Here is a 27,365-nt window from a genome sequence, read left to right as displayed (position 1 = left end):
ATTGGCCATGCTATCAGTGAAGCATCATTTGTGCCGTGCTCAAAACAACTGTTAACTCGGAACTCCAAAATCGAACTTTAGTGAGTTCAAGACAACTGGGAACTCGGGGAAAATGAGCTACGACTGGGAAAATATGTTTTGAACTTTCATCCAACTCGGAATTGTACATTTGGAACTCAGGCCTCTTTTTAGAGCTACAACCTGACGATCACTGACATCATCATGATTCAACTTTTTTTTTCTCGAGTTCCCAGTTTTCTTGAAAGCACCATGAATCCAGAGAATGCCAGACTTTGATGACAAAGTTTGATGACAAAATTTGCCCACGAAAGACCTCTGCGCCACCTTCCTGTTCAAGTGAGCACAGCACAACAAGGTGAGTCCAAAAATGTCTTGTATGCTGCTGCATGAATTATGTAATATGCCAGGGAGATATGTATAATGTAGCTTAGAAAGTAATACTAAGTGTATGTTGTGTAGTAACCTGTAATTAGCCAATGTGCCTCACCCTAATAATTTGGTATATTTTCCTCTCAATTTCGCCTACTGTTCTGACTTGGTGGTGCACATATAGCCTATAACCTGTTTTTGAGAAATGTAATCATTGAATATTGTAAGACCTTTCATTGTCTTCTTACAGTATATTTATTTATCCTTTATTTATCCTACGGTTCTGACTTGGTGTACAGGGAGAACACTGTAAGAACGGCCCATGTTCTGAATTATGTTGCTGTACATTTCAAAAGTGCTGAACAAATAGTTAAATAGACTACGTCTGTCCTTGCTCGCTCATTAATGTCTTAATCGAAATTACAGATGGCCTCTTATCTGCTTGTCGTCCCCTTATGGCATAGTTTGTACATCTCATTTGTCCGTAGAAACCACATTTGTTTAAGCAAGTCAGCCATATCAGCTATGCTTTTTTTAAAAGGCAGTAAATGAGGCTGAATGAACTGTTTCGCTGCAAGTTAAGGCTCCGCTAATAGCCAGGTGTAGCAGTGGTAAGGTGTTGGGACTCTGCTGTTGGGACAGCTTTATGTAGATCCTAACAGTTTGTGGGTACCATTTGTCACCGTTATAGTGCAATTAATGTATAGTTTAGTGTTGTGTTGTGTAGTGGCTTTGGCTGTATAAATAATAATTTGTACAGCCAATTTTTCAGTTTTTTATTTGTTAAAAAAGTTTGAAATATCCAATAAATTTCGTTCCACTTCATAATTGTGTCCCACTTGTTGTTGATTCTTCACAAAAAAATACAGTTTTATATCTTTATGTTTGAAGCCTGAAATGTGGCAAAAGGTCGAAAAGTTCAAGGGGGCCGAATACTTTCGCAAGGCACTGTATTTGTAGTTGTCCACATATTCTAAGTCAGAACCGTCCAGAGTAGTGATACTAGACGGGCGGGCAGGTGCAGGCAGCGATTGGTTGAAGAGCATGCATTTAGGTTTACTTGTATTTAAGAGCAGTTGGAGGCCACGGAAGGAGAGTTGTATGGCATTGAAGCTCGTCTGGAGGGTTGTTAACACAGTGTCCAAAGAAGGGCCAGAAGTATACAGAATGGTGTCGGCTGCATAGAGGTGGATCAGAGACTCACCAGCAGCAAGAGCGACATCATTGATGTATACAGAGAAGAGAGTCGGCCCAAGAATTTAACCCTGTGGCACCCCCATAGAGACTGCCAGAGGCCCGGACAACAGGCCCTCCGATTTGACACACTGAACTCTATCAGAGAAGTAGTTGGTGAACCAGGCGAGGCAATCATTTGAGAAACAAAGACTATTGAGTCTGCCGATGAGGATGTGGTGATTGACAGAGTCGAAAGCCTTGGCCAGGTCAATGAATACAGCTGCACAGTATTGTTTCTTATCGATGGCAGTTAAGATATCGTTTAGGACCTTGAGCGTGGCTGAGGTGCACCCATGACCAGCTCTGAAACCAGATTGCATAGCGGAGAAGGTGCGGTGGGATTCGAAATGGTCGGTAATCTGTTTGTTGACTTGGCTTTCGAAGAGCTTAGAAAGGCAGGGTAGGATAGATATAGGTCTGTAGCAGTTTGGGTCAAAAGTGTCCCCCCTTTGAAGAGGGGGATGACCGCAGCTGCTTTCCAATCTTTGGGAATCTCAGACGACACAAAAGAGAGGTTGAACAGGCTAGTAATAGGGGTTGCAACAATTTCAGCAGATAATTTTAGAAAGAAAGGGTCCAGATTGTCTAGCCCAGCTGATTTGTAGGGGTCCAGATTTTGCAGCTTTTTCAGAACATCAGCTGACTGGATTTGGGAGAAGGAGAAATGGGGAAGGCTTGGTTGAGTTGCTGTGGGGGGTGCAGTGCTGTTGACCGGGGTAGGGGGAGCCAGGTGGAAAGCATTGCCAGCCGTGGAAAAATGCTTATTGAAATTCTCAATTATTGTGGATTTATCGGTGGTGACAGAGTTTCCTATCCTCAGTGCAGTGGGCAGCTGGGAGGAGGTGCTATTATTCTCCATGGACTTTACAGTGTCCCAGAACTTTTTTGAGATTGTGTTGCAGGAAGCAAATTTCTGCTTGAAAAAGCTAGCCTTGGCTTTTCTAACTGCCTGTGTATATTGGTTTCTAAGTTCCCTGAAAAGTTGCATATCACGGGGGCTGTTCGATGCTAATGCAGAACGCCACAGGATGTTTTCGTGTTGGTTAAGGGCAGTCAGGTCTGGGGAGAACCAAGGGCTATATCTGTTCCTGTTTCTACATTTCTTGAATGGGGCATGCTTATTTAAGATGGTGAGGAAGGCATTTAAAAAAAAATAACCAGGCATCCTCTACTGACGGGATGAGGTCAATATCCTTCCAGGATACCTGGGCCAGGTCGTTTAGAAAGGCCTGCTCGCTGAAGTGTTTCAGGGAGCGTTTGACAGTGATGAGTGGAGGTCGTTTGACCGCTGACCAATTACAGATGCAGGCAATGAGGCAGTGATCGCTGAGATCTTGGTTGAAAACAGCAGAGGTGTATTTAGAGGGCAAGTTGGTTAGGATGATATCTATGAGGGAGCCGGTGTTTACGGCTTTGGGGTGGTACCTGGTAGGTTCATTGATAATTTGTGTGAGATTGAGGGCATCAAGCTTAGGTTGTAGGATGGCTGGGGTGTTAAGCATGTCCCAGTTTAGGTCACCTAGCAGCACGAGCTCTGAAGATAGATGGGGGGCAATCAGTTCACATATGGTGTCCAGAGCACAGCTGGGGGCAGAGGATGGTCTATAGCAGGTGACAACGTTGAGACTTGTTTTTAGAGAGGTGCATTTTTAAAAGTAGAAGTTCAAATTGTTTGGGTACAGACCTGAATAGTAGGACAGAACTCTAAAGGTTATCTCTGCAGTAGATTGCAACACCGCCCCCTTTGGCCGTTCTATCTTGTCTGAAAATGTTGTAGTTAGGGATGGAGATTTCAGAGTTTTTGGTGGTCTTCCTAAACTAGGATTCAGACACGGCTAGGACATCCGGGTTTAAAGGGATTTAAAGGGGTGGCTTAACATAAATGTACTGAATACCATATTGAATGAAAACGGCATGAGAAAATCTGTTGGCCAGCAAGTGGGAGAGTTTTCAGCAGTTGAATTACATTTATTCAGCGCGCACAAGGGAACCACGCCTGCAAAGCCTCTTACACACCTTAATAAGGTAAGTCTGAATACCGATTACTGAGAAGTGCGTAAGAAAGGCATACTTTCCTAAATCGAAATCGGGCCCCTAGCGATGTGCTGCTAATGACTTGTGTAATGGATGGCCCTCAAAGGATACTTCGGGATTTTGACAATGATGTCCTTTATCTACTTCTCCAGAGTCAGAATAACTAGTGGATACAATTTTTATGTCTCTGTGTCCAGTGCCGTGGAATATTTCTGATTCAAAGGAGCGAGACTTTGTCATTTCTTGTCATCTTTATTTAATATCGATTCATTATTGCAATGAAGCGGGTGGATTCCACACTCTGAAATGTGATGCCGAGAACTCAACGAGCAGAACCGAGCCACAGTATTTTATAGTTAAGACACATACTCCTGAATACGTGACAAACAACAGATGTCTGGAATAGTTTGTATGAATGATAAAGGTTAGGATTTGTATGTGAGAAAGAGTATCCCCCAGCCAGATAGCATTTACTGTGAAGACTGTTCGAATTGTATAGAAACAAGGGTTTGGCCCCTAAGACAAGGTTCCTCCTATCAGCAGTCCAGACCAGAGATATCTCCTCCCTGGTACCTCACAGTATTCAAACACCAACTCATTCTATGGAATGCAGGCTGTAGATTTTATCACCAAGGCATCATAAATCAATTACTAGCTCCAAGGCCCAGAGGCCCAACCCCAGTCCCACAGGCACAGATGAGAGTACTCATCAAACCTTATTTGATGCATAAAAAGTATTATAACATCATCTTGTCATTTTTCTACCATACCAGTATGAAGGAAGTGAAGAGTATCTGCTAGAATGCTAGCAGATACCTAGAAACTTCATCATTGCACTAGTGCAGTTGTGATTTTAGCATGTACATCTTAGTGGGGGAAAAAACAAAATGTGGGATGCATGCCAGCAAAGCCACTACACAAGACTAAACAATACATTAATTGCACTATAACGGTGACCACAAACTGTTAGGGCCTACATAAAGCTGTCCCAACAGCAGCATTTCTGAAATGTACAGTGACAATTCAGAACATGGGCCGTTCTTACAGTATACTCCTTGTACAACAAGTTAGAACCTTAGGATAAATAAAGGGGGCATATAAACAGACAATGAAAGCTCTTATAATATTCAATGATTACATTGCTCTAAAACAGGTTATAGGCTACATGTGCACCACCAAGTTAGAACAGTAGGCGAAATTAAGAGGTGAAAGTAGACCAAATTATTAGGGTGAGGCACATGGAACGCCGTTTGGTTCTTTGTGTCTCAAAAAAGATACACATCATATAACACTATTTGATGCGTTAAAGAAGCTTTTAATTTGACACGTGAAATAACACAATTATATTATAGAATGTTGTGTGTGCTGAATTTGCATGTGTGGCCACGAACGATATGTTTACAATACTGAATACTGAATTAGGGTGAGGCACATGGACTACTAACAGCTTACTACACAACATACACTTAGTATTACTTTCTTAGCTACAGTATATAGTTGAAGTCGGAAGTTTACATAAACTGAGTTTAAATGTATTTGGCTAAGGTGTTTCACAATTCCTGACATTTAATCCTAGTAAATATACCGTGTCCTAGGTCAGTTAGGATCCCCACTTTATTTTAAGAATGTGAAATTTCAGAATAATAGTGGAGAGAATTATTTATTTCAGCTTTTATTTCTTTCATCACATTCCTAGTGGGTTAGAAGTTTACATACACTCAATTAGTATTTGGTAGCATTGCCTTTAAATTTTGTAACTTGGGTCAAACATTTCGGGTAGCCTCCACAAGCTTCCCACAATAAGTTGGGTGAATTTTGGCCCCTCCTGACAGTTCTGCCTACAAATTTTCTATAGGATTGAGGTCAGGGCTTTGTGATGGCCACTCCAATACCTTGACTTTGCTGTCCTTAAGCCATTTTTCCCCAACTTTGGAAGTATGCTTGGGGGCATTGTCCATTTGGAAGACCCATTTGCGACCAAGCTTTAACTTCCTGACTGATGTCTTGAGATGTTGCTTCAATATATCCACATAATTTTCCTACCTCATGATGCCATCTATTTTGTGAAATGCACCAGTCCCTCCTGCAGCAAAGCACCCCCACAACATGATACTGCCACCCCCGTGCGTCACGGTTGGGATGGTGTTCTTCGGCTTGCAAGGCTCCCCCATTTTCCTCCAAACATAACGATGGTCATTATGGCCAAACAGTTCTATTTTTGTTTCATCAGGCCAGAGGACATTTCTCCAAAAAGTACGATCTTTGTCCCCATGTGCAGTTGCAAACCGTAGTCTGGCTTTTTTATGGCGGTTTTGGAGCAGTGGCTTCTTCCTTGCTGAGCGGCCTTTTCAGGTTGTCGATATAGGACTCGTTTTACTGTGGATATAGATACTTTTGTACCTCTTTCCTCCAACATCTTCACAAGGTCCTTTGCTGTTGTTCTGGGATTGATTTGCAATTTTCGCACTAAAGTACGTTCATCTCTAGGAGACAGAACGCGTCTCCTTCCTGAGCAGTATGACGGCTGCGTGGTCCCATGGTGTTTATACTTGCGTACTATTGTTTGTACAGATGAACGTGGTACCTTCAGGCGTTTGGAAATTGCTCCCAAGGATGAACCAGACTTGTGGAGATCTACAATCCTTTTTCTGAGGTCTTGGCTGATTTCTTTAGATTTTCCCATGATGTCAAGCAAAGAGGCACCGGGTTTGAAGGTAGGCCTTGAAATACATCCACAGGTACACCTCCAATTGACTCAAATGATGTCAATTAGCCTATCAGAAGCTTCTGAAGCCATGATATCATTTTCTGGAATTTTCCAAGCTGTTTAAAGGCACAGTCAACTTAAGTGTATGTCAACTTCTGACCCACTGGAATTGTGATACAGTGAATTATAAATTAATCTGAATCTGGGGAAGTAAATAAAAGGTCTCATTGCCAAAATTCTGAAGTATCACTTTAATGCTGAAAGCTGGTAATTTAGCTCTTACCCTTCTAGTACGGCTTGTGTTGAAATACAGTACAAAATATTTATAGTAGGAGAGGGAGCATTTTAAATGTTGAGGAGGATTTGTCATGGAAGTGGTTTGCCGTCTATTTAGCCAGAGGATTTAACGTTCAGTGCAGCTCAGTGGATGATGAACATTTCTCTGAAATCTGTAATGATTCCATAAATAATCTCTCCTCCATGTTTAAAACTGAAGCTGCTATATGCCCTTGAATAACATCAGACACTGCTGCTCTCTGTGCAGGGCAGATCTGAAGCCTGGAACTGCCAAATCACATCTCTGCCTAACACAATTAGCCCCACCCCATCAACAGAGAAAGAAACATCACACTGTATCAAACATATTATTCTACAATAATACTTTTTACTAAGTATGATTAATTGTTAACTTTCAAAAAAAATATACAAAAAAATAAATAAATGGCTACCTAAAAGTTCCAATATTTGACGTAGAAAACTTTTTGTATCTGTGTGTGTGTGTGTGTGTGTGTGTGTGTGCGCGCGCACACAGTAGTCAAGTCACAGAGAACAATTCATCATAAGATTTCCTCTATACAGATGCTGACAATTGATCTGCAGGGGGTTCAGATAGCTATCCAATTTCAGCTCAGGGACTCAAGACAAACTGAAATGAATGGACGTGGAACTAAACTCAGTGTACCCTCAATAGTTTACTCAATATTCATCTTAGACCGCAGAGCAGTTTTCATCTGCTTGACGTGTCTATTTTACTGGGCCACTTGGTATTTTTCTCAGACTTTTCCCTCAGTATTGTAAATTGTACTGTGCCTTCTCTTAGTCAGTATTCTAGATGCTGGTGATTGGAATAACCTTTTCCTCTGTGTGTGTGTGTGTGTGTGTGTGTGTGTGTGTGTGTGTGTGTGTGTGTGTGTGTGTGTGTGTGTATTGTAGATGCCGGTCGTATGAGAACTGTTGTGGGACGAGGTGCTGTGTCCGAGCCCTCTCCATCCAGAAACTATGGTACTTCTGGTGAGTTCACCCAATACTAGCCTGCCAGTCTTACTTCTCTCCTCCCTCCTCTCTCTCTCTTTTTCTCAATCTTCTTTCTGTCTCGCTCTGTATTTTTCGCTCTCTCTCGCTCCCCTCTCTATCTCTCTCATCAACTTGCTCCCTGCATGTACTTGTGTGCATTTATGCACAAGACATTGGTTTGTTCATAGAGTTTATGGTCCTTTGGGAACTCCTTTGTTTCTACTTAGACCATGCCCCTCATGCGAGGGCTTCTTGCTGTAGCTTAAAATAGCTACACTGGCTCACAGTGAAATGCTTCATTGTTATGACATGATCCTAATATGCAATTCAGTCAGAAACTGCTCTCTCTCTCTCTCTGTGTGTGTGTGTGTGTGCCACAGGAGGCTGCTGAGGGGAGGAATTCTCATAATGCCTAGAATGAAGTAAATGGAATGGTCTTCAATAACATTCCATTCACTCCGTTCCAGCCATTACTATGAGCCCATCTGTTTCAGTATGATATATTGGATAAAGTAATAAAGACAGACACCCATGTCTAGTTCAATAGCCTTGTTCATGCATTGTACAAATCCCTGCACGCGGAGTCCGGGGAACAGTCCGACTAGTCGATTACCTATCAACTAGACTCCGTAACATCATCCTTTTCAATAGAAAGTGCAAACATAACAGCATAACATTAAATTGTTAACAATCAAGTCATAACAATTGAAAAAGCATGACATTTTCTTTTTACTTCAGTTGTCATCTTCCTTCCTTTCTTTTTCTTTTTTTTATAAACAGAGGACAAGTTAACACAGTCTCTTGCTTACAGAGTAAGCCTGTCCGGTGGCTTGCACAGCCAACCCACCCGTGAGTAAGTATGGGCTCTTACAGGGGTAGGATTAGGGCCACGAGCTGGAGAGCTTGGTGGGGTAGAAGCCTCACCTTCAGTTGGCTCATGTCTCAATTCTGCGCCTCTTACCCTTAGGCCTGGACTGTGATCCAGCTCATCTAGGTGAGTGTATGGCGTGTTCTGGTTTGTCTGCTCTGCTACGCGCAGATCCACCCGATTGCGACGATAGAGGGAGCCACCAACATCCACCAGGTAAGAATGTGGTGCAACTCTCTGTAGGCACGTGCCCAGCCTACAAAGTCCTGTGTGGTCTCCCGGCAGCGGTTTCATCCTTATTGTTTCACCCACCTCCAGCTCTGGTAGGTCTCGAGCAGTCCGGTCGTAGAAGCACTTAGCGAGCTGCTTTCTGTGACGCAGTTTGTCCGTGACGCCAACCATGACGCAGGGCTCAAGTAGCTTGTTAGCTACGGGGATGGTAGTCTTCAGACGTCTGGACAGAAGGCGTTGTGCTGGGCTGCTGTCCATGTTTTCGGTGGGTGTGTTCCTCCACTGTAAGATCGCTTTCCATGGGTCGTTGCTGTCACGCACGGCCCTGCTTAACAGGTTGTTTGCAATCTTGACAGTTGACTCTGCCTTGCCATTTGCTTTTGGGTGTCTTCGAGAGGAGGTCACGTGGTCAAACTCCCATTCTGAGGCGAAACGCTTGAACTGTGCAGTGAATTGTGGGCCATTGTCCGTGATTACCTTGTCAGGCTGACCTTGCCTTGCAAACTGCGCCTTGCAGCGCTTTATGACCGTCTCTGCAGACAAGTCAGGGAGCAGTTCAATTTCCCAAAAGTCAGAGTAGTGATCAACAATGAGAAGATAGTACTTTTGTCTGTGGCTGAATAAGTCCATGCTGACGATTTGCCAGGCCCTTGTGGGCAGTTCGTGTGACATCATGGTTTCCTTTTGCTGTTCATGAACGTACTCGTTGCATGTGGTACAGTTGCTGACAAAGTCTTTCATTTCTGCTTGCATGTTTGGCCAGTATAATGTTTCACGAGCCTGGCGGTAGCATGCGTCACCTCCAACGTGACTGGAGTGTATGCGGGTAAGCATCTCTGGACGTAGTGATTTGGGAATAATGACCTTCTGACCTCTGAACAAGACGCCATTTTGCACGCTGATCTCATCTCGAAAGGTCCAGTATTCTCTCACTGTGAAAGGTGTCTCCTCTTTCAGGTATGGCCAATCTGCGAGTGCCATGGACTTCAGTGATTGTAGGTGTTCGTCCTTGTCAGTGTGTTGCCTGATCTGGGCTAGGCGGTGATCTGTGACGTTTAAGTAGTCTGCCTGATTGATCTGTTGAACATCTTGTTCCTGCTGTAGCGAACAGATGGCCTGCTGCTGATAGGCAGTGCCTCTGCCTGTACATTGTGCTGTTGCCCTGCTCAGTGTGTCGCTGATGTACAGTGGGGGAAAAAAGTATTTGATCCCCTACTGATTTTGTACATTTGCCCACCGATAAAGAAAGGATCAGTCTATAATTTTAATGGTAGGTTTATTTGAACAGTGAGAGACAGAATAACAACAAAAATATCCAGAAAAACGCATGTCAAAAATGTTATAAATTGATTTGCATTTTAATGAGGGAAATAAGTATTTGACCCCCTCTCAATCAGAAAGATTTCTGGCTCCCAGGTGTCTTTAATACAGGTAACGAGCTGAGATTAGGAGCACACTCTTAAAGGGAGTGCTCCTAACCGCAGCTTGTTACCTGTAAAAAAGACACCTGTCCACAGAAGCAATCAATCAATCAGATTCCAAACTCTCCACCTTGGCCAAGACCAAAGAGCTCTCCAAGGATGTCAGGGACAAGATTGTAGACCTACACAAGGCTAGAATGGGCTACAAGACCATCGCCAAGCAGCTTGGTGAGAAGGTGACAACAGTTGGTGCGATTATTCGCAAATGGAAGAAACACAAAAGAACTGTCAATCTCCCTCGGCCTGGGGCTCCATGCAAGATCTCAGCTCGTGGGGTTGCAATGATCATGAGAACGGTGAGGAATCAGCCCAGAACTACACGGGAGGATCTTGTCAATGATCTCAAGGCAGCTGGGACCATAGTTACCAAGAAAACAATTGGTAACACACTACGCTGTGAAGGACTGAAATCCTGCAGAGCCCGCAAGGTCCTCCTGCTCAAGAAAGCACATATACATGCCCGTCTGAAGTTTGCCAATGAACATCTGAATGATTCAGAGCACAACTGGTGAAAGTGTTGTGGTCAGATGAGACCAAAATGGAGCTCTTTGGCATCAACTCAACTCGCCGTGTTTGGAGGATGAGGAATGCTGCTTATGACCCCAAGAACACCATCTCCACCATCAAACATGGAGGTGGAAACATTATGCTTTGGGGGTGTTTTTCTGCTAAGGGGACAGGACAACTTCACCGCATCAAAGTCCGGCTTCAGGCCTTTTTCCGAGAGAATGTGGCCATGGAAGTGGACGTCTTTCACCTTGAACTGCAGCTTCTTCAGGCCAAGACGAAGCTTAACTGATCGACAGCGCTCCATCAGTGCCAGGAGCTTCACATCGTGGTCGCGCTCTGCTTCTTCGTCTTTGTCACCACAGCCTACGATTAGGACATCATCGGCGATGGGTTCAATGCCCTTGAGCCCAGCCAGTAACTCGTGCTGCTTGCGTTGGTGTACCTCAGGCGCCACTGAGACACCAAACGGGAGCTTGAGCCAGCGTTTCCGACCCCAGGGGGTCCAGAAGGTAGTCATGAAGCTGCTTTCTTCGTCCAGCTTGCATTAAAGGAATGCATCTCGGGCATCCACCAAGGTGAAAATCCTGGCCTTGGGAAGCTTGTAGAGGACATCCTCTAGTGTCGGCATGATGTAGTGGGATCGTTTCAGTGCTTGGTTCAGATGCTTTGGGACGATGCAGACCCTCAGCTTCTCTGGTTTTTTCACTATGACCATATTGCTGATCCAGTCAGTTGGTTCGGTCACAGATGTCATGTGGCCATTGGCCTCATACTTGTCCAGCTGGGCCTTCACAGCCACTTTCATTGCAATGGGCACATTGCGAGGAGCACACTGGACTGGAGTGATCCACTTCAAAGTGTACAGCTTTAGTCTAGTGTCGCTGGGCAATAGATGTGTCAGGTGCCAGATTGATTTTGTCTTTGTAGCTCATTACGTTGCATGTAGCACCGGAATCCAGTTGACATTGTTGTTGCTTGTTGTGTAATCGTAGTGTCACAAACCATTTCTTCCCTCTTGAGTGTACAGCCCCAATGGATTCATGCATGTAAATGTCACTTTCACTGTTCAGCTCTGAACATTGAGTGACATCATCAACACAGTGAATCTTGCCCTCACTCACCCTTCTTTTGCTTTTGAGACACACTTTTGCAAAGTGATTATTAGTTCCACAAGCTCTGCATGGTTTTCCATAGGCAGGGCAGTGCTCTTTGCCACGTGTGTGTGTATTCCCACAGTATTTACATGCTACGGGGCTCTCTGTGTTCACCGTTCGTGGTGAATTACTCTGCCTCGATTGGTTTCGTCTGAATGTCTGCCTAGCAACAGCGTGAACAGTATCAACGTCGGAGCGTGGGGTTTCGATTTCCATTGCTCTCATTCTCATGTCAGTGACTTCAGCAGTGCGGCACATTTCGATGGCAGTTACTAATGTTAAGCCTCTCTCTCAGTAGACGCCGGTGCGTATCCTCATTTGCAATTCCCAGTACTATTTTGTCACGAATCAATTCATCCTTCAATCCCCTGTATTCACAAGTGGCGGATTTTTCTCTCACACGGGTTACAAAGTTGTGTACTGACTCACCCTCTTCCTGTTTGCAGCTTCCGAAAACGAACCACTCGTAAATGACGTTTCTGGCGGGTTTGAAGTAATTCTCCAATGCATCCAATATAGCCTTTGCATCACACTGTTGTCGCGCTGTGAGGGTGAGATTGTGCCAGTAGATATGCCTGCATTCGCTGCCCATTAAACTCCTCAGAGTTGCCGCTTGTACCTCGTTGGGTTTCTCATGTAGACCGGTCGCCAGCGCATAGTCCTCGAATTCATCCCTGAAATTGTCCCAATTAGTATTCCAGTCCCCTGTGAGAACCATGGGATTTGGTGGCGGAATGTTCGCTGCCATAGCGATGGAATAGGAGATTTCTTTGCCTTTCAGTCATCGAGGTAGGTAGTGATGCTAGCTAGCCAGCTAACAAGAAGTTGATCAGTGTTGTGACTAGGAGTAGGAAATGGCGTGTGTTCGCATATGGAACGTAACTGTGCCTATACTGTACTTAGCTACAAAAATAACAAACGTGTGGTTTTCGAGCCACTTCTGATACCATGTTTCAGTATGATATATTGGATAAAGTAATAAAGACAGACACCAATGTCTAGTTCAATAGCCTTGTTCATGCATTGTACAAATCCCTGCACGCGGAGTCCGGGGAACAGTCCAGCTAGTTGATTACCTATCAACTAGACTCCGTAACACCATCCTCCCCAATATAGGTGCCACCGGCCACCTGTGGTGTGTGTGGGTTTCTTTACTTTACTGACTTTATTGTCCCCATGGGGAAATTTTGTTGCAGTGTCATGTACACGTTTAAAGTGGCGTTTAAATAACAAAACAAATTGACAATACAACTTTCATAACAGTTACATACCAATAAAGAGAGAGTAGCCTGCTGGCCTTACTGGGTCATTGTGAGATTTATGTGCAACTCCTGGCACACGTTTATGAGCCCAGGTTGGGGCGAAGAGAGGGACGGAACCTACACTGTTACATTTACAGTGAACACTGAGGCTGTACCCTTACAGTTTTAGACAGTAGCCAATAGGCTATTGTGGCTATTTGAGCATAATGTAGACCTACCAACAAAACCAATGGAGCAAATCTCATAAAATCTTCACATGGAAATAGCTTTTGATTTCTATGATAAGCCTACAGTAACCTATATGTAGTGTTCAATGCAGGCCTACATTGCAAGAGACTTTTAAAAACATTTTTACATTATGAAGGGCTTGACATTAATTAATGATTTTTTACTTTGTCTTTAACACCATGGGCCAAATAGGTGACTGTAAATTGCTTTGTATTGTGTTGTATGACCAAGAAACCACTTTACAAAACGTATTATTATTACAATGTAGGTTGCTTGTTTGCATATTCAAGTCTGTCTCAAAATACTACACTGCCCCTTTAATTAAGACATACGTTTTTTACCTGACTGACTTTTCAAAGACAACTTGAAATGTAGCCTACACGTTTTGTGCTCTTGTATGAAGAAGTATCTCCCTGTTGCTGACCTATACTTATCTATAACTTGGCAAATAACTCGCTAACTAGCAAAGAATAGCAACATGTGCAGTCGCGCTGCTGTACGCTCTGAACTGGGTGATTGAAAGACCGCTCGTGGGCTTCCCCGGCCAATAGAATACTACTCCATTGCGCTCTGGCTCTCCCTACAACAAAATCACAGACTTAATCTTGCAAAGTTTGGTTTGTTTTGGTTTGTTTAATTGAAAAGGGGCTGATATAATTTTGATCAGAGAAAAAGAAAAACATTGATCTATATAGTGCAAACTAATGGGACGAACTCAGTGAAATTCAGTCTCGTCTCTGCGCGTCGTGGTATTTCTTCAGCGCAGCAGTCCTTCAGGAGGGAACATTGATCTTGACTTTAGTTTGTTCTTCAGTTCAGTACACCAGTTTGAAAGAAAGGTCCCTGTACTATATTTACACAATAAGGCATGGGGGTGTGTGGTATATGGCTAATATACCACGGCTAAGGGCTGTTCTTAAGCACGACTCAACGGGGAGCCCCTGGATACAGCTCTAAGCCATGGTATATTGGCCATATACCATAAACCCCCGAGGTGCCTTATTGCTATTATGAACTGCTTACCAACGTAATTAGAGCAGTAAAAATATATATTTTTTGTCATACCTGTGGTATAACTTCTGTTATAAACTTGGTGATTCGTGCCTTGAATGCTGATTGTCTGACAGCCTTATACCAGGGATGTGGCAAAATATTTATTTTAACTGCTCTAATTATGTTGGTAACCAGTTGATAATAACAATTGTGGTATATGGCCAATAGGGCTGTAGCCAGGCACTCCTTATGCAGAACACAACACGAACAGCCCTTAGCCGTGGTATATTGGGCATATACCTTTAATGTGTCATTCACCAGACACCCAATGACAGCTCCAGGTGAGTCTCATATGCATTTCCTCCTCCTCTATTCCCTCTCCCACTCTTTCTCCTCTCACTCAATATCCCAGTCCACCTCCTCCCTTTTCTTTCTCAATACCCCACTACCACATCCTCTCTCCAGATCTTCTCTATTTTATCCCCACCCCATCAAGTTATTTCCTTTCATCTCCCACTATTCCAGACTCGGTACAGTCATATTTTGCTCCAACAGCGGACCAAGCTTTAATGCAGTTGGAGTCTGATTTTAGGATACTACAGGGGTCTCTTTTACAGCTTAAACTTGTTTTAAACGCTAAGAAAACAAAATGTCATGTTTTTTTTTTTTCTAGGTCTAAACTCTCAGTTAGAAACACTTTTGTAATCACTAGCTTGGATGGTACTCAAATCAAACAGGTCTCTGCATATAAATATTTAGGGGTATGGTTAGATGATAGGCTTTCTTTTAAAAAACATGTTACTGAATTGGGAAAAAAGCTCAAATTCAAGATAGGGTTCCTTTATAGAAACAGGGCTTGTCTGTCCTTTGTAAATAGAAAACAAATTGTGCAGGCTACTTTTATGTCCGTTTTAGATTATGGTGATATTATCTATATGCATGCATCGGCAAACACATTAAAACCACTGGATGCTATTTACCATTGTGCACTCAGGTTTATCACGGGTGATAGTTACAAAACTCATCACTGTATCCTTTATCAACATGTGGGTTGGGCCTCTCTATCTGTGAGGCGAGAGCAACATGCTCTCTTGTTTATTTATAAAGCGCTTCTTTTAAAACTACCTCCATATATATCATCATTAATTTCCACTAGATATACAAATTTTAAAACCAGATCACAGATGTGGATTACATTAGAGACTCCTGCGGTCTCCACAGAGTTGGGTAGGACTGCCTTTAGTTCCTTTGCGCCTTATTTATGGAACAAACTGCATATCCAACTTAAGTTAGACACTCTGGTGTCCCTTGCCCATTTTAAAAATGTTATGGAGGATCAATATGATGTTATCTGTGATTGTTTCTGTTGAATTGTGTCTTTGTTTTGTATGTTTGAAATGTTCTTGTCTGTATGCCTAAAACTATATATGTCAACATGTTTACACAGGGCACAGCCGTAAAAGAGATCCAGGTCTCAGTCTGTTTTCTCTGTTAAAATAAAGATTAAAAAAAATAAAAATAAAATACATAGCAGAGTACAAACAACCTTTTCTCAGTTTACTATAATAATCTGGTCAGAAAGGACCAGTCTCTGATCTCATACAGTACAGTGATTGACTCTCTTTTTCTGGTTCTGGATCCAAAATGGCACACTAGTCCCTGTATAGTCCACTACAAATAGGGTTTGGGCCAAAAGTAGTGCACTATGAAGGGAATAGGGTGCAATTTGGGACTAACACCGGGTCGGCTTCTTGGATCCATTCTGGCTGATGTCACTCTGAACACATTCTTGCTATACCACCTCCACTCATTGACCTGGAACTATGGGTATTCCTATTTCATGTTCTGGCTCTGGAGGGAAGAAGAGTAAAATATAATAGAGCTATTATTCCATGCGTTTTCTGTGTTGAGGTTTAAAACGTGATGTATTCTAGTTCAGTGCTGCACCAAGATCTGTCCCTGAGTGGACCAATTGAAACTGAGCTGTTGGAGAGAAATGCTGCTTATTCATATTTATGCCTTTAACACGTGCTCAGATTATGACCTCTCTCACACCAAATGTCACTCAGTTCAGCTCTCACTGTAGCAGTCAGGCAGTATTGCCCTGTATTGCTGGCCACATTATTTACGTCAACCTTACAAAACAAAATACAGTGCGTAGATGGTGAACTACGTGAGTTTTCATTCATTTATCTACTCTCTTTGTCCTCCAGGACTGCAGCAGCCCAGCATGCAGAACTATGGGGGCCCAGGAGGGCTGATCCTCACCCCTACCTTCCCCTACAGCCCCCATCCCTACCCCTCCTACTTGGCAGCACCTTACCCACACCCAACCCCTCCTGCTTACTGCAACCTCCCTCCTACACCCTATGAACAGGTGCTGCAGGCCTCAGAGAAGAGGTAACCTGGAGGAAAGACATTGGAATTAATGAAATTATTTCAAACCCTTCAGAGTTCCCAACACCGCCACAACTGGCAGCAGAGCGAGTTAGAGTTCTCTGCACATCAATAGGGAAGGGTCACTTTCCTACGTTTTGACTCATGAGTAAAAAGGGAGTCTGATATTGTAGACTACTAGAAATGGAATAGCATCTCTACATTAAAAACATCTCATTAAGGGATGCTTTCCCGGACCAAAAAGCATGCATGGAAGCATGCATTTAAATAGCTTTTTAGTCCGGGACTAGGCTTAATCTATGTCTGAGAAACCAGCCCTGGAAGTAGCTTCAATCTGTACCACAATGAATCGGTGTCAAAGTGTTTGTTTTGACGTCACCTCTCGAAGAGACTCAACAGGATCAAAACAGACATAGATCCAGAAAGAGAGGTGCTCTGTCAACAACAGTGTGTCAGCTGGAAGAGCAGCATCTATCTGAGCACAACTCACTCAGGACACTGTATTATCGCCCACTGTCTGGTATGTGTTTAATATCACTGCCGTTGGAGCATTTAGTATCTCTAGTTGAGGCACAAGTTTACTGTAGATCAGAAGCCTGTAATGCTGTGGACATACTATAGTCATGGCAAATCAGTTTAGCTTTGTCTCTTAAAATTCCTTTTGGTGCATGACTTTCCTCTATATTTTATTAAGGTAGTGTAGCCTATAATCTATGCAATTTGCTAATGAATTCAGGTATAGAGTGTGGTCATTGTTTCAACAACAACAAAAATCACAGTATCCTGAATTAACAGAGGGTAAATATATCACCAGCTTGCCTAATAAAGTGATTAGTCTGGAAATAAATTGTGTTCCTTCCAAAAATTACAAGTTAAGGTCGCTACAATGCTCTTTGCCCAGAATCCCAATGTAATATGTCTTACCACAACCTTACAGTGCTCCCTTTTCCCATTCAACAGGAATACTGATACATCATGGAAGACTTTAAACCACTAGGTGTCAGTATAATGTTCAACATGCAGCCAGCTGTGTTGCAGTATGTGCTCTGGAGGCAAGCTGCTGGGCTGTACTGGTGTACAACACAAACCATTGATTTTCTATATCACATTAGTTCTCATTCATTTCCAATGGATTTGATCAGTTTTGATCTTCACCTATTTCCTTGAATTGTAAGTGTGCCACATTAAATCCTGGAAATGGGTGTTTTGTACACATCCTTCACACAACAGGTACAGTGCATTCGGAAGGTATTCAGACCCCTTGACTTTTTCCCCATTTTGTTACTTTACAGCTTTATTCTAAAATGGCTGAAATAATTGTTTTCCCCTCATCAATCTACACACAATACCCCATAATGAAAACAGGTTTCTACAAATGTATATATTTTTTTAAACAGAGATACCTTATTTACATAGGTATTCAGACCCTTTGCTATGAGACTCGAAATTGAGCTCAGGTGCATCCTGTTTCTATTGAGCATTGAGATGTTTCTACAACTTGGAGTCCACCTGTGGTAAATTCAATTGATTGGACATGATTAGGAAAGGCACACACCTGTCTATATAAGCTCCCACAGTTGACAGTGCAAGTCAGAGAAAAAACGAAGCCACAAGGTCAAAGGAATTGTCCGTAGAGCTCTGAAACAAGATTGTGTTGAGGTTCAGATCTGGGGAAGGGTACCAAAACTTTTCTGCAGCATTGAAGGTCCCCAAGAACACAGTGGCCTCAATCATTCTTAAATGGAAGAAGTTTGGAACCACCAAGACTCTTTCTAGAGCTGGCTGCCCGGCCAAACAGAGCAATCGGGGGAGAAGGGCCTTGGTCAGGGAGGTGACCAAGAACCTGATGGTCACTCTGACAGAGCTCCAGAGGTCCTCTGTGGAGATTTGATAACCTTCCAGAAGGACAACCATCTCTGCAGTATACCCGGGACTTGAACCCAATTTAACATCTCTGGAGAGACCTGAAAATAGCTGTGCAGCGAGGCTCCCCATCCAACCTGACAGAGCTTGAGAGGATCTGCAGAGAAGAATGGGAGAAACTCCCCAAATACAGTTGTGCAAACCTTGCAGCGTCAAACCCAAGAAGACTCGAGGCTGGAATCGCTGCCAAAAGCGCATCAACAAAGTACTGAGTAAAGGGTCTGAGTAGTTATGTAAATGTAATATCAGGTTATTAATACATTTGCAAAACAATTCTACCAATTCTAACCTGGTATTGCTTTGTCATTATGGGGTAAAGGTATTGTGTGTAAATTGAGGGGGGGGGGGGGGGACAATTAAATTAATTTTAGAATAAGGCTGTAACGTAACGTGGAAAAAGTCAAGGGGTTTGAATACCTTCTGAATGCACTGTAAATACAGAACATTAAATAACTGTAAGCCACACTCATTATAGAGAACAGTTCTCTGAATGCAGAACTAGTGAGCCGTACAGACATTACAACTGCAGGCAGGCTGACTTTCTAGAGATATAGATTTCCTAGTAAACAGCTCTACATTTGCAGCAGCAGCAGTCAGTGACTCAGAGGATTACTCCCAAACCCCTGCAGCTATTTGCATAATGCCACCAATAGCTTAATGATGCGATTACATGCTATTTACCCAGCACCCTGAATGTAATCTTCTGATTCCAAATATTTGTTCACAGTAGGAACCATCTGTATCAAAGAAATAAGACACTGTTGCATCTACAACACAACCAAGCTCAGTAGTCCATACAGCTTGTGTGCGTGCGTTCTAGTGTATGCATTCGTGTGTCTGTGTGTACCTGCACTACATGCTTTCACTCATTCACTTTCAAAACTTACTAGAAAAATTTGCTCTAGGACTGTTTTCCAACTCCAGTCCTCCTTAACTGCACACATTTTTGTTGTAGGAGACTGACTGAGTCAACCTTGAATCTAGATCCACTGGTTCAATCCAGTTCTGTTTTCTGAGTAAGCTATAATTTTTCTTTATAAAGTACTGCTACTGTATAATTAAGAAAAGGCCCAAGGGGGTGTGGTATATGGCCAATATACCACGGTTAAGGGCTGTTCTTTAACACGACGCAACGCAGAGTGCCTGGATACAGCCCTTAGTCGTAGTATATTGGCCATGTATCAAACCCCAGAGGTGCCTTATTGCTATTATAAAACGGGATACCAACATAATTAAAGCAGTAAAAGAAAGTTGTGTCATACCCGTGGTATATGGTTTGATATACCATGGCTGTCAGCCAATCAGCATTCAGGGCTCTAACCACCCAGTTTATAATACCTTTTAGAGTATAAAAATAGTCTTTACTCATGCCTTTGGACATATGTCAGTGCACAGTGAAAGCTGTGTTCATTCATGCATCATCTAGTACGTATAATATTACCCAGGTTACTGAATTGGTTACTGAAAAAACAGAACTCAATGAGAAACAGCAAGATAATTGAATAATGGCACAAAATCGCAACTGAAAATAGCTTGGATGGAACTTTACAAATCCTGCTGTATTGGGGAAAGGGATAACAGTATGATAGCTTTCCAGTATGATTGGAATTGCCTAGTCTCACAAACCTCTATACAATGGGACAGTTGCTGGTTGAAAAGTGTGAATGAAAACCACCCTGCACTCTGCCGATTCAGGAACTGAATCAAACCTTGTGGCAAAAAGAGATTGAATCTCGACCCTGGGATTTTTCTCATTAGATTGGACCCCAGAGTACTAAGGGTCTGTGATGCACAGTGGGTACATGCATGGCTGCACAGATTATGTGGGATACAACATGGCAGAGGGAATACCAAACACATCCTTGGCTTGCATCTTGCGCAACCACTCAATGTCTAGACTGCGCAGTTAAAAATGTGGGTGGCATGTACATCAAGCATTAATCACTACCATCAAAGCCTTTACGAAACACGCTGGATAAGTCGAGGAGAAATAGAGATGGCGTCATGGAGAGAGAATAATGAGAGGCAAGGACAGAGCTCCCTGAATGAACAGTGAAGCAAGTCGATTGGAAATGTAAGGCTGGTGGATTGACTGCAAGTAAATTATTTGTCATCAAGGGGAACAGAGACCAAAGTATTTTGAAAAATAACTACATGAGGTATATGTTGTTATAAAACCAGTGGAAGTAGGCCAAGGCATGGAGAACTAGAACTAACCTGAGGGGAAATCTGACTTTTCTCCAACTGTCAGAACATAACTCTCCCCAGAATGGGAATAAGGCATAAAATAGGATCCCAGAAGTGAATTACCTCTGGGAATGATCATATCACCAGAGTTTGTATCAGCACCATTTTTTTTAAGGTGATAAATGTTTCTCCCTGCTCTCACTATTCCCACTGACCCCCATTATCATGCTCTCCAGAAATATGGCTATGAGAAAAATGACCACGACTGAAGTGAGGCTGGGAGAGAGAGGGAGGGATAGATTTGACTAGTTAAGTGCAGAATTATTTCAAATCAGAACTTTCGATTGATTATTTCCACCTTTTGAAAATAATCTCCCTTTTCAAATAGCATGCAGACATAGTTACATTGAACAGCTCAAATTAAATTTCTCAACATGGAAACCAATCATGCTGATATCTTCACCCTTCAAGAGTCCAATCAAACCAGAACACACCCTCTTGGAGCCCTGTTGGCTTTGAGAAATGAAGGTACACTGCATGGACGTCTGGATAGCCAAAACTCAAGAGATGACGATGAATTGTCAAGAGATGGGTTGATGTTTGGCCAGGCCAATAGCTTCTCAGCCTGACTACAGTGAGTCAGAACAAAGGGATCTCCAGACAGACAGGGTCTACAGGGAATGTCTAGACTCTAAAGAGACCCTGATAGATAGAGCCTCCCCATTTGCCCCTGAGTACTTATAACGTATTTACATTCCAGACATCATAAAAAAAGTTTGAACACCTGAGGGGGTCAACTGATATAGAGTGGAAGAAACACTGAAACAAAACACTCCTTATGGCATACTAAATGCAGTCAAAGTCAAATGGATGCATTTACAGTACTAGAATTGTTGAATGTGCATTAGCAAGAATCTCTGTGGCCATCATGTTGGTGGGGGGAGCATGTAAAGGGGAAATGTGGTCGACAGAATAATTTGATAACAAAGCTATACCATTTAGATTTATAGAAAGCATTTAAATTCTAGTTTGTCTGGATACTTCAATATCTTGCAGTACAATCTGAATGACTTGAACCTGAATGACTAGTGATTTTTTTTATGTATACACTCACAGAAGATGGGTTCTTTGAAAGAGAAGAAGAAAAAAACAAATGTGACAAGGTAAGAAAATGTGTATATATTTATTCACAAAACGTCCTACTTCACTATACATGAACTTGAAATAATAGTCAATGTCCTCTGAATTCCTATGTCGAGCGCTCGTTCTTTTAAACACTTTACAACATACATGTACTTTATCTCAGGGAGGAGGAAAAGGTGTGTGGTGTAGCATGACCCTCCAAACAAATGGTATATATGAAACTGTACAGGGGCTTTCTCTACAACTTGACAGGGTTCTAAAGAGATGAAAAGTATTCTTCAAATATCAACAATTCTCAAATAAGAGATTGTTCAAACCGAGCCAGTAGGACAACTTCCTAAACATATGGGCACAACAAACACCGTATACGGAGTACCACTGACAAAGAAATTTGCATTAATATTATTTCAATTAGACATTTCATAGAAATAGAATGGCAAAAGTGGAAAATAAAAGTATTATGTACATTGAGGTAAATTATAATAATACAAAATTAAAAACATTGGTGTGCCGAGGAGGTATCGTTTCCATTTTTTGATTGTGTTTCAAATCAAACTTTGTTTCATTTCCTTTTCTTTTCAGCAGAACATGTGGTGGGCTTTGAACATGGTTCCATATAATATAATAGAAGTCAAACATAGGCACTGGGAGAAATAAGAAGGCTTTCTTCTGCTGGAGCCAGTATGTAATAGCACATACTACAGCTACTGTGCAATATGTGATAAAGATGACCAGGGAATGTTTCAGAATGGCTTGCTTACCAGAAGCGTTTTTTTAAATTTTATTTTATTCTGTTTCAATCTGTACTACACAGCAGAGCTTAATACCAATTTCCAATTTTGTGGTTGCATCAGAAGCCCACTACTAAATATGTATACTTCGCTGCCTGCCTCACTGGTCTTTTTCCCCTTCTGCTAATCAGATCATCTCATTCAGTACATACCGCCGCAGGGCTCTTCTCCTTTAGCAAATGAGTGCTTGAGTTCAGGTCAGTGAGAGGTGACGACCGTAATCATGTATGTGTAATGATGGCTACATACTGCATAACTGGTAATTTGGGGATTCAATTCCACTCATTGAAAATAATGGGGAGTGCTTCAGAAAGTATTCATACCCCTTGGCTTATTCCACATTTTGATGTTACAGTCCAAATTCAAAATAAGGACTTTGTTTTTTCTCACCTCCCTGACCAAAGTAATCCATTTTGAATACAGGCTGTAACACAAAATGTGGAATAAGTCAAAGGGTATGAATACTTTCTGAAGGTACTCTACATACAGGTATAAAACACAGTACAATTCACAGCACATTTATAGATTACAGAACAATTGGGAAAGGAAATATCAAAATGTAAAACAGTTTTGACACTGGGAGGGGGCAAATGCAAGGTTCCTGGTGAAAGCTAGACTAGCAGATAATGATCATAGTTAGTGGAGTCCTTGCTGGTAAGGACTCAGAGGCTGTTTATGTTGCCGAGATAAATACCTGGATGTTTCTATGAGAGTCAGAAAAGAAAAAGGCTGCTGATGAGACAGAGGAATGACGTAGAAAATAAAATTGTTGGATTAGTCATGACAACAGTTGCATTTCTTGTTCCACTGTAAAATAATACTTTTTTTGGTTTAACATACACTGTATATCGTAGCAGCAATATCCTTCACCTCAAGTCTGACAAATGTGAAAAAAACACCACATTGTTTTTCCATCCACAACACTGTTCTGTAATGACCAGTTGACCAATTATGCATTCCATGCATGGCACAATAGTTCAAGGGCGTTTTGATTTGGTTGAAGCAGGTTGATGTAAACTTGCTAAAAGACAAAAACAAATAACACAGTAGCAGATATGAATACAGCATGCACCTCCGGTTTTGCAAAAAAATTAAAATAAAAAAAGAACCCTACAGGTCAAATCTAAATGCCATGGCACTTGACAAGCGTTTATCTGATCTCTCCTCACAGTACTTTATAGTCGATTATATTATTGTAGATTATATTTTTTAATGTAATTATGCAGCAATGCTCAGAAGTGCACTTATTGCTACTGAAGCGATATGATACAATGTCTACTTCAGATGACCTACAGAATTTCCTTGACTCGTTTAATTATCCTTTCTGTGTTCTGTCCTACTGGAAAATAATAAGGGAGGTCACATGATCACATCTGTATGTTTAGCAGCATAATGAATCTCCAACTAGTAAAGTAAAATGTTCTGTCTTTCATTCATGCAACAAATGAAAGATCGACTACAGGACCTGTATAGGTCTCATGGGGCTTTCTCACTGTAAAGGTAGAGCTGTACACAAATCTAAGACATCCAAATGTACATTCTTGTTCGAAATGTTATGCCCCTAGATGTGAAAACTCATTCACATAAAAGCAATACAAATATACAGAAAATAGTGTATATAATGCAGCTCCATCAATGCTTTCCCTTAAGGATTGATTCCTACTGAGAAGATTTAAAGGTAAACTGGTATCACGGTGTTGCTTAATTGTATTCATTAGTGCACATCGTAGCACTACTCGGTGGAATACAAAAACAAGAAGGTCTTATTGGATAAATCCAGGTAATCCGTTTGGTGCCTAATGAATATGACCCTGACTTCCACTGCATTTTTTCCTATGGCAGTGGGAGGACCCATTCCTTCAGTGGGAGGACCCATTCCTCCTTGATTCAGAGCACTTCATGGTTATGGTTGAAAGAATGAAGAGTGCTTTGTATAAAATAGAGGTATACTATACTGAACAAAAAGATAAATGCAACATGTAGAACATGTGAAAGTGTTGGTCGCATGTTTCATGAACTAAAATAAAAGAGCCCCTTCCCAGTCATGTGAAATCCATAGATTAGGATGTAATTAATTAATTTTAATTAACTGATTTCCTTGTATGAACTGTAACTCAGTAAAATCTTAGAAATTGTTGCATGTTGTGTTATAAGTTTGTTCAGTATATCTATCAGCTTAGGTGTACTGTATGTACACATAGAATGTACACCTGTATACACACACGAATAGAGTACAGCATACACACCCACTCCAGAGGAGGCTGGCGGGAGGAGCTATAGAAAGGACGGGCTCACTGTAATGGCTGGAATGGAATTAATGGAACGGAGCCAAACATGGTTTCCATATGTTTGATAGTTCAATTAATTCCATTCCAGCCATTACATTGAGTCTCTTCATAGCTCCTCCCACCAGCCTCCTCTGACCGACTCATATTTACACTAAGAAATACATTTACAGGTGACTGCCAAAATAAAGGAAACACCAACATAAAAGTGTCTTAACAGGGCGTTGGGCCACCATGAGCCCCAGAACAGCTTCAATGTGCCTTGGCATAGATTTTACAAGTGTCTGGAACTCTATTGGAGTGATGCGACAATATTCTTCCATGAGAAATTCCATCATTTAGTGGTTTGATGATGGGAGGTGGAAAACTCAGTCTCAGGCGCCACTCCAGAATCTCCCATAACTGTTCAATTAGGTTGAGATCTGGTCACACACACTCACAAACCCTTTAAACCCCCTATGCTCCTTTGAGACCCCTCTTTCAAAGGCAGATCTCTTCTACTAGCCATGGTAGTCAAAATAATGGGAAACTGGACATTTTTATACATAACCCCAAGCATGATGGGATGTTAATTGGTTAATTAACTCAGGAACCACACCTATGTTAAAGTACCTGCTTTCAATATACTTTGTATTTATTCAAGTGTTTCCTTTATTTTGTCAGTTACCAGTACATAGCAATGAATAAAATACTGCATATTTCACTGCATATTTGACAAGTCTTGATAGAGGTCATATCCAGTTTTTCTTGACAAAAGTATACACAATTATGGAACTGGCATCTGTAAAATAAATGTTAAAGGTACAAGATGTTGAGTGAAAGAAATAAATGCATATGAGTAACACTCAATCCTGTTTGAATGAAATGCTTAAATAGACACAGACCGTGGTACTTTGAGAAATAACCAGACAGAGGTATTTGAAAATGTATGCAACTCATTTCTTTGATTAAGAATATTTTCAATGGAATTCCTACCAGCGGTAGGAATAGTCAAGTAGTGTCTGTTGGGGGTAAGAAAGAAGGACTTGTTGCAAACAGTCAGGCAAACCGGTGGGAGGGTCAGGGGGTTGTGTCTCTGCATCCAGAGTCCAGACAGAGTATTATCCAGGTTATCCACTGGAATCAACCCATGTTTTAATGCCATATTAGAGAGCAGAGAAACAATCTCTCCAATCAGCCTTAAAGGAATGAGTCATAGAAGGGTAAACACACCCACCTGATTGTACCATCACCTCCCTCCCTCCTTCTTCAGAGAAAGAGGAGTCGAGGAGAACAGCACATAGATGGGGACCGATATTCCAGACATTCAGGTGGCGTTGTCTCCAGTTTACATCTTGATGCCTTCCTGCTGGCTGAGCTGGGACAGGGACTTCTTGATGCGCAACGCGGTGAGGCGGGCCGCCCCGTTGGAGTACCAGCACTCCCTCATGATCTTAGCCATCACCCGCAAAACCTGGGGAGGGGACAGAGACAGGGGAGATGGCGTCAACATCACAGGACAGCAATTACACATCCATATTTTGTTTTGCACGTTGTTGAGCACTGAGATATACATATGGATTGGTCTAGCTGCCCCCACCAATCGTAGAGTAAACACCATGACTGCGGCAATTGCAATGTCACAATGTCATTCTTCAAGTGGAAAAAGTAATGGAATCACTGCTGTTGTGAAAGAACTCAAGAGCGAGCGAAAGAGAGAAACAGCAATAGAGAGACGCTACTCATAGACATGGTGTTGAATCTGCAACCGCAGTCTGAATTAAGACTTAAACCCCTGGTCTGCGGCCCAGCAAAGACAATGGAGACACAGAGGAGCTCCAGCGTTCTGACCTTGAAAAAGCTGGTCAGACTTACAACATCCAGGCCACAGGTCTGAATACCAATCCATTGCATCCCTATTCCTCAATCTCACGAGGGCCGCCGAAGGTCTTTGTCAGTGTTGAATGCAGGGCTGTATTGAGCAGTATGCTCTCTGGCATATCGGACAGTGAAGACAGACAGGATGTTCTGCTGGTCCCCTCTTAGAGGCTTTTTTTTCAATATTAGGTGTATTATGCATTTGACCTAACTGATTTGAACTGAACACTTTCATATTCTCATTTTAGCCAAATACATTTTAACTCAGTTTTTCACAATTCCTGACATTTAATCCTAGTAAAAATTCCCTGTCTTAGGTCAGTTAGGATCACCACTTTATTTTAAGAATGTGAAATGTCAGCATAATAGTTGAGAGAATGATTTATTTCAGCTTT

The 27,365-nt window shown here is 42.1% G+C and overlaps 2 protein-coding genes and 1 long non-coding RNA gene across 3 annotated transcripts in view; 2 read left to right on the top strand and 1 right to left on the bottom strand.

Annotated features, from left to right (window-relative positions):
• The first annotated feature begins 340 nt into the window (after window positions 1–340).
• Window positions 341–17,655, top strand: LOC115169695 (vesicular, overexpressed in cancer, prosurvival protein 1-like). The gene is made up of 3 exons (XM_029725589.1): window positions 341–376; window positions 7,580–7,657; window positions 16,601–17,655. The coding sequence occupies exons 2-3, from the start codon at window positions 7,591–7,593 to the stop codon at window positions 16,789–16,791; spliced, it is 258 nt and encodes an 85-aa protein (XP_029581449.1). The 5' UTR covers window positions 341–376; window positions 7,580–7,590; the 3' UTR covers window positions 16,792–17,655.
• On the top strand, window positions 8,537–9,346 carry LOC115169697 (uncharacterized). Its single transcript, XR_003870905.1, has 2 exons — window positions 8,537–8,744; window positions 8,847–9,346. It is a non-coding gene; the product is annotated as an uncharacterized LOC115169697 (long non-coding RNA).
• Window positions 17,656–22,058: 4,403 nt separating the features above from the next.
• LOC115169694 (TGF-beta receptor type-1) overlaps window positions 22,059–27,365 on the bottom strand; it is an 88,934-nt gene continuing 83,627 nt past the window's right edge. Inside the window, exon 9 of the mRNA XM_029725586.1 lies at window positions 22,059–26,566. Within this exon, the coding sequence (XP_029581446.1) occupies window positions 26,441–26,566 (126 nt within the window). The 3' untranslated portion in view covers window positions 22,059–26,440. The remainder of the gene's footprint in view (window positions 26,567–27,365) is intronic.

The sequence above is a fragment of the Salmo trutta genome, chromosome 31, assembly GCF_901001165.1.
Source record: "Salmo trutta chromosome 31, fSalTru1.1, whole genome shotgun sequence".
Taxonomy (NCBI): domain Eukaryota; kingdom Metazoa; phylum Chordata; class Actinopteri; order Salmoniformes; family Salmonidae; genus Salmo; species Salmo trutta.
Note: the sequence above shows the minus strand (reverse complement) of the source record. Positions and strands in the feature narration are given on the sequence as shown.